We start from the raw sequence: 8,004 nt of genomic DNA, 5'->3' as shown, positions 1-8,004 counted from the left end.
AATGTCAAGGTAATTGTGTGGCAGCATTGTTCACTTAAGAGTGGTTAAAATGATTTTTGTTATGTGTATTTTGCCACAATTTTTAAAAGTTCAAAAAGAAACTAACACAAATATAAAAAGAAAGATATGCAAGACTTCTACATTAATAACTGGACATTGCTGAGAGGAATTAAAGAAAGCCTAAACAATGGAGGTGTTTAACACGGGCATGGATTAGAAGACTAAATAAGGTGATATAATTGATTCTCCCCCAATTTTTCTTTAGAGTCAAGAAGTCCCAATTTTTTTTTTTTAAAAAAGGATTTTTGGGGGTGAAAATTACAAGTTGATTCCAAAATTTTTATGGAAATACAAAGGGCCAAGAATAGACAATCTTGAAGAACAAATTTGGAAGACTTATGCTGTCTGATTCATGAGATTATAAAGGTATTATAATTTAGACTCTGTGGCATTGGGGCAAGGATGGATAGACCAATTGTATCAGCCAGAGGCCAATGGGGAGACTGAACCCCAGAGTTTAGGCTGGCATGAGTACGGGCCAGGGCAGCTGGGTCCCCATGCTTTATATTGGGTCTTTCTGTGAATATCAGAGTCCTGCGAGGGCAGAGACGGGGTCTCTGATGGCCACCACTATGTCCCCGATATCCCCTGCCCAGCGCAGCCTCCGAGTGAGCACCAGGATGCTGAATGGCCATCTGCATAAGCCAGTGAAGAGACCCCCCTTTCTGCCCAGGCTGACCATGAAGTCTCACGGGCTGGAGACAGAGCCTGCTGGTCGGTGGGCACGAACACCCCTGGCCCAAGTGGACACAGGGAACAAAGCCTGGGAGAGGGCCAGAGGTGGGGAGGAGGCCTGTTCCTGTCACCTGTAGATGGAGGCCAAGGGGCAGGTGAGCCACACGTTGTTGGGCAGTTTGCCCAGCTGGTCGCTGTCAAAGATGAAGAACGGCTGGTTGGTCTCCTTGACGCGGTCACAGGGAACGAAGCAGGTTTCCACCTGCAGCTCCGGCCGCATGCGGCCAGACCGCTCCTTGGCCTTCCTCAGGTGGAGCCAGCAGGGCATGGCTTCCTCCAGGGGCCCCTGGGTGTAGCAGTAGCCCAGGCGCTTGTGCTCGCCCGGCACCCCGCAGCGGTTACAGTCCTGCCAGGGCTCCCAGCGGGTGAAGATGAGCTCCTTGCCGCCCAGGCTCAGGGTCTCGTTCTCCAGGGGCTCCTGGGCCAGGTCTCTGTGTGTGATGTGCAGGGTGGTGGCGTCCTGGAAGTCAATCTTGAACTGCACCAGGAGGGTACCGCCCTTGTCCTGGCAGCGGTAGACGCCTGCCTGGGAGGGCTGCGGGTTGGTCAACTGGAGGCTGCCCCCAGGCAGCTCCTTTAAGTGAGGCGTGGAGGAGAGGGGAAGACGACTTCCCCCAGAACGGAAAAGAAGTACCAGTGTGCTCTGGGGTGGTCGCATTGCAGAACAACATCATTGGCCGAGAGCAGGGCCTGCTGGCAGAAACTCTTCTGGGTACAGGTGATTAATATCTGTGCCCCCAGAATGGGGAGAGAAATGCTAAGCAGCCCCAGGGGAGCCCACGTAGTGGAGCGGAGCCGCAGCAAGAGTGTAGGAACCGTCGGGCATTGTGAAGTCACTCCCAGAACCCAGCCTCGGCCCACTGACCTTCCAGGAGCACAACTCAGTTCATGGAGTGAAGTGTAGGGCAAAGACTCAGATGTCCACAGGAGGTGGGCGGGAAATAAGACGAGCGAAACTAAGTCAGAACAGGTGGAGTAAATGACTGGCCTCCACAAATCCGATATGCAAGGGCAGAAAGGGACAAAACGGCTGGAAGGGGGAAGACGCGGGAGACTCACAGCAACCACTGGTTTCTACCGTTTCTAAAATCCCATGGGCGGATATTGCACTCTGCTTCAATTCACCCCCAATCTGCACCTTGGGCTGGGGGTGGGGGGTCTTCCCAAACCTTGTTCTTCAGCTCGTGGCTCTACTCTCCAGGGATCTCTCTCCTTTTCCACTATGGTCCTTGGCCGCATTGGAAGGTGTCACAGGAAGATAAACCCTACCTGGGGCCTCAAAGGGTTTTTCAGCCTGCTTTCTGTCCCCCTAAGGATTCTTATAAGCCTCCAGTCAATAACAGGTGCCAGAAAACACATGCACAGTTCTCTTCAAGATCTCTTCTCTCTCTCTCTCTCTCTCTCTCTCTCTCAATTACAGATAACTTAAAAGTAAATCCGAGCTCCCTTTATACAGTGTACAGACAAATGAGTACAAAAATGGGGACAAAAAGTAAATGAATAATGGGGGAGGGGGAAGAGGGGTATGAGATGTTTTGGGTGTTCTTTTCTACTTTTATTTTTATTTTTTTATTTTTATTTTTGGAGTAATGATAAGTGTTAAAAAATTGATTGTGGTGATGAATGCATAACTAGATAATGATACTGTGAACAATTGATTGTACACTTCAGATGCTTGTATGATATGTGAATGTATCTCAATAAAATTGCATTTTATAAAAAGTAAATCAGTGTTATATATCACAATAAGGAAATAACTGAAATTGTGGAACTGTAACTCATAACAGTTTTTGAAATTTGCTCTCTAAACTTGTTAAGTCATACTTTGAAAGTTAGCACTGTTCTGTATATATGTTAAATTTCACAATAAAAAATGCGTTAAAAAAAAGTAAATCAGGCATCCTTGGAGAGCCATATCCTTCATCTCTCACAGTGTCATTCTGTCCATTTTTAGGATTTTCTGGGAGTATCTTAATTCATTCAGAGCTTTTCACAATAGTCAATAATGATTTAACCAGGGTTCTACCCTGGATTTTATCCTTGCCAAAAGCTAAGTTTTAATCAACCTCCATCTCTCAAAGGCCTTCTCCATTCTCAGCCAACTTTGGCCACTCCTAAAGTTCTGTATCCCAACTTCTTCCCCTAAAGTATTTTATCTGCCTTCCAAATTTCTCAGTCTCAATCCTTCTGGCTTCAAATAAGTTTCCTTGTTCCCACTGCCCTATGTCTAAGCTAATCCCATGTGTTTTTATTTTTGAACACAGCAGCACCCCACTCCTGATAGTCATTTACGTATCCATCAAGATAGACTAGGATTTGTATTGTAATAAACTTCCCCCATATCTCAGTGACTTAAGACAACAAAGGTTTACTTCTCACTCATGCTCCATGTCTGTTGAGGGTTGGCAATATAGCCATTCAGGGACCCAGGTTGATGCAGCAAGTGTCATCTGAAACATTTCAAGCCTCATGCCAGAGGGAAAGAAAGGTTTCCTGTCTACAATTAAATGCTCTTGCCCTACGTTATACATGTCACTTGTTCACAAAACATTGGCCAGGCTCAGTTACCTGGCACCACCAACCCAACAAAGAAAATAGATTTCTACTATGACCAGGAAACATTTAGCAAATGTCAGTAATGCCTACCACAGCTAGTGCCCATTACAAGGAGTGTTTCTCTGGTACATTCCTTTATATCAAAAAGTTAAAACAATTTCATAAATCCTTCCATCAGATGTCCCCCAAAGTTCTACTGGCCAGGATTGGGTTCCATGCCCAGATCCAAACCAATCCCTGAAAGTGATATTTTCATGATTGCTTAAACCAGTTAGAATCTGTTCTCTAGAACCAGGGAAAGGTAATCTCGGACTGCAGAAGCTGTTAAAGACCCCAGGAAAATCAGGGTGTCCACGCAGGTGAGATGTGGAAGAGAGTGCTTCTTTGATGCAACCAACCACATCTGCTGCAACACTCACTGATGGGAAATATCTGTTGTACCAGGATTGCTGTGGGCTCTGTGTGAGCCATGTGGCCTTGGGGAAGTTGCTGCCCCTTGCTAAGCCTCGGTTCCCACATCTGTAAAATAGGGCATTAGAATTCTCCATCACCAAGGTTGTTACAAGGCTTTCCAGAGACCATTCATTTTTGGCATAGTCTGTGTTTAGGATATAACAGTGGTTATGATGGCGGCCATGTGGTCCAGTGGTTTCAGTTCCAGGCTCTGGGATCACTTTAATCCCTTGATTCACCATGTATTAGAGGAATTTGGGGCCAGCAACATAACCTCCTGTGTCTGGCACCTTCATTTTCTCCACACCCAGACCATCAGGGCCCCACCTGTGGTTGAACAAAGCTGGGGTTGTTGACTCATCGTGGTAAGGGAGGACTTACACCACGGGGAACGGGATGGTGAGGTGTCTCTCAAGGTGTCAAGGAAGACAGAGTTTGGGCTTGTGTTATGGGATATGGGGGAAAGGATGAAGGAGGTGGGGATTTGCTCTGGGTTGGGTGCTTTCAGGAAGTGGGAGTAGTTCTATTTAGGCCAAAAACTGCCACTGTTAAAGAAACAGCAGTCACTAATATTAGCTTGGAGAGAAGGATGTTAGTATTGTGGCTTGGATGGCGTTCCTCTTTTGCCTGCATTCAGACGTGATGGCGAGTGGTCTTATGTTCTAGTTTGCTAATATTGCTGGGATGCAAAACACCAGAGATGGATTGGCTTTTATAAAGGGGGTTTATTTGGTTACACAGTTACAGTCTTAAGACCATAAAGTGTCCAAGGTAACACATCAGCAATCGGGTACCTTCACTGGAGGATGGTCAATGGTGTCCGGAAAACCTCTGTTAGCAGGGAAGGCACGTGGCTGGCGTCTGCTCCAAAGTTCTGGTTTCAAAATGGCTTTCTCCCAGGACGTTCCTCTCTAGGCTGCAGTTCCTCAAAAATGTCACTCTTAGTTGCACTTGGGATATCTGTCCTCTCTCAGCTTCTCCAGAGCAAGAGTCTGCTTTCAACGGCCATCTTCAAACTGTCTCTCATCTGCAGCTCCTGTGCTTTCTTCAAAGTGTCCCTCTTGGCTGTAGCTCCTCTTCAAAATGTCACTCACAGCTGCACTGAGTTCCCTCTGCCTGTCAGCTTATACATATGGCTCCACTGATCAAGGCCCACCCTGAATGGGTGGGGCCACGCCTCCATGGAAATATCTAATCAGAGTTATCACCTACAGTTGGGTGGGGCACATCTCCATAGAAACACTCAAAGAATTCCAATCTAATCAGCACTAAAATGTCTGCCCCACAAGATTGCATCAAAGATAATGGCATTTGGGGGACATAACACATTCAAACCGGCACATCTTGTTTTTACCTTGAAGCATCACAATCACAGAGAGGCCTTGTCTGATGTTGCGTTTGGTGTAACTGGTTATGTTCGATGGGAGAACACCTTGACCTCCTCGTGAGTGCCAGGCCGGCTCCTGCCTAGCAGGGGCTTGCTATCTTTTCCTTGCATATTTGAGGAACTGCAATGCAGCCTCTTCCTGCTATGCAGGCCTGAACAAATGGCATTCTCTCTGTGAACCTCAGTTTCCTCATTTTTCAAATGGGGATTTTTACTGGTATTAGCCACATATTTTACTGGTGCTGGCTACATAGGGCTTTTGTGAGGATTTGATGAGATGTTGGGTATTAAGTGCTCAGCTGGTGTTATTACTGAAGGGTGGAGGTGGAGACGGGACATGCAGGGTTCTAACTGAGGACTCCCCGTCCAGAGGCAGGTAAGGAGGGAAGAAAGCAAAGGGATCCCCACTGTGGGTCCCCACCCCAACCTTCCCATCTCCAGTCTCATCTGCTCTGGTGCACTGGCCACTTGGCAGCCAAGGAGTTTTTCTGAGGCCCAATCTGACCAGGTGCCTCTCCTGCTTATGATCTAGTGTCCCTCCAAGCCCCTTAGTGTGGTTTCAAGCTCTGGCATGATCTGGCCCACGACAGCTTCTTTGGCGTCTCCCTGCTGGAAGATTCTACACCACTGCCCTGTTGAACTCAGTCAGGCATAACCATGTGATTCACTTCTATCAATGACATGTGAGCAGAAGAGACATGTGCCACCTCAGGATAAGGGCTTTTAAGAGCTCGTGTGTATGTGCCCTGCTGCTCCCTGTCACTGCAGTTAAGGAGGTGGATGCTGAGATGGGATCTGTCAAACCAGGTCCCTGAATGACAATGTTCAGCAGAGCCACTTGCCAACTCCATGTGGACACACGGCATGAATGAGAAATCAACTCTATTATTTTAAGCTGCTGAGCTTTGGAGATTGCTTGTTACCCAGCAGAATCCAGCTCACCTTGACTGATACAAATCTCCCTCTGTCTTAGCCATTTCAAACATCCTTCATTTCATCCGATCCTCCCAGCTCGGGGGCCTCACATATGCTGTTCCCTCTGTCTGGAACACTTTTCCTTTCCTGAACCTAACAGTCCTACTCGACTTCCAAGAGTTAGCCTAGTAACACCTGCTCTGAGAGGGCTTCCCTGATTTCCCCAGGACTGGGTTAATGCCCATTGCTTGTAACCATCTGTCTGGTCCCCTAGACTGGACATTCCATCAAGGCAGAGATCATGGCTAGGATTTGCCATCTGTGGCTTCAAAACCTGTGCTGCTTTGCAAGGGATGGTGGTGGTGGTGCAAAATTCAGATGCCCACAGGGGCGAGGCAGGTGACATGAGAGTTGGCTCAGGTGGGGCCTGTGGGGACCTGACAGCACCTCGTAAAGGGAGTGGGTGTCCCTCTACTCTAGCTCACCGTTGCTGTGGGAGAAGGTAGGCGGATTTTTCAAAAGAAGCCAAACACACATTATTATATGACGTGTATTGGTTCAGCAAAATTTTAAGAGCTGACTGTGTTCTAGACTCTGCTTAGTTCTGCGGTAACGGTAAAATCAGAAAAATCTCTGCCCAGGGAGACATCGGATTAATATGTAAGAATGAGATTATTGTGTACAATGTGTAGCGTGTCAGTTGGTGATAAGTGCTAAGGAGAAAAATAAAGCAGCCAGGAAACACAGGAAGTTGAAGGGGGTGCAATGTGATCAGGCTGAAATTTTGTGAAAAGTGGTCAGTGAAGGTGTCTCTGCAAAGGTGACCTTTTAGAAAAGCCCTGAAGGAGGAGGAGGATTCCGGGGGAATGTGTGGGAAGGGTGCTCCAGGCAGAGGGAGTAGCAAGGACAATGGCCCTGAGGTGGGAGTGAAAGGCACAGCGCCAACAGCGAGGCGGTCAGTGAGAGCGGTGCAGGCGAGGTCCGGGAGGAAAGAGCAGGCCCCTGCGAGGACTTTGGTTTCTGTTGGGAGTGAAGGGGAGCCACAGGAGGGTTTTGAGCAGAGGGGCGAGATCTGGTTAAACAAAACACGGCTGGGTACAGAACCGGCTCTCCAGTGGCCAGTTTGCAACCTCCAGGAGTCCGACGAGATGAGGCGCCTAACGCTCCCCGGGTGCACTTCCTCTGGGTACCACCGGGGGGAAGCAGAGCCGCGCCGAGCGCCCTGCTTTCGGGGGGCCGCGCCCCGCCCCACCCTCGGACGCAGGTGGCCCAGGCGCTGGGACCCTCGCGGCGGAAGCTGGTCCCGGGTGCGCGCCTCCGCTCGGACCCTTTAAGGGCCAGAGTTTCCGGACGCCTGGCCCGGGGCGAGCGACGGCGGGGGCCGAGCCACGAGATGGAAATGAAGGAAGGCGGAGGAAAGTTCCCAAGGGGAATCACAACTTTTCCTGCGCCCGATATGCCGCTCTGGCGTCCCCAAGGGGGCAGGGTTTCCATTCCGGGAACTTCACTTGGTTTTCTGAATCATCTAACTGGGAGGCACACAGGGCCCGCGGCGCCCCCCGTCTCCCCAATAAGAGGACGAGAGGGACCCCAGGACTAGGGGAAGCGCCAGGCGCTAGCGCCAGCCGATCCCGGCCGGAGCGCCTCCAACGCGCCCCTCCCCGCAGGGTGTGCCCAGGCCGATCCATCGGAGCCGGGGGGAGGGGTGCAGGCAGGCAGGGAACAGGTGCGCGGCGGGGCCCGCCCTTCCCCGACAGGTGAATCACGCCAAGTGGCTCCCGGTTCTGTGGCTCTCCGCCCGCTCGCCATGGCCCGAGCAGGAGGGCGCTGGACGGGACCCGGGCTCTGCGGGCGCCCTCCCGGCGGGCTGGTCACTTGGTTCCTCCCTTCGGGGCTGG

At 50.0% G+C, this 8,004-nt stretch overlaps 1 protein-coding gene across 1 annotated transcript; it reads right to left on the bottom strand.

Annotated features, from left to right (window-relative positions):
* Nucleotides 1-862: 862 nt before the first annotated feature.
* On the bottom strand, nt 863-7,600 carry LOC119521194 (protein FAM187B-like). The gene is given in 3 exon segments (XM_037819234.1): nt 863-1,395; nt 1,398-1,660; nt 7,206-7,600. Coding segments are annotated over 3 exon segments (1,191 nt in total).
* Between the last annotated feature and the right edge of the window lie 404 nt (nt 7,601-8,004).

This window comes from Choloepus didactylus, chromosome 27, assembly GCF_015220235.1.
Source record: "Choloepus didactylus isolate mChoDid1 chromosome 27, mChoDid1.pri, whole genome shotgun sequence".
Taxonomy (NCBI): Eukaryota; Metazoa; Chordata; class Mammalia; order Pilosa; family Megalonychidae; genus Choloepus; species Choloepus didactylus.
This window is presented reverse-complemented; position numbering and strand designations above follow the sequence as displayed.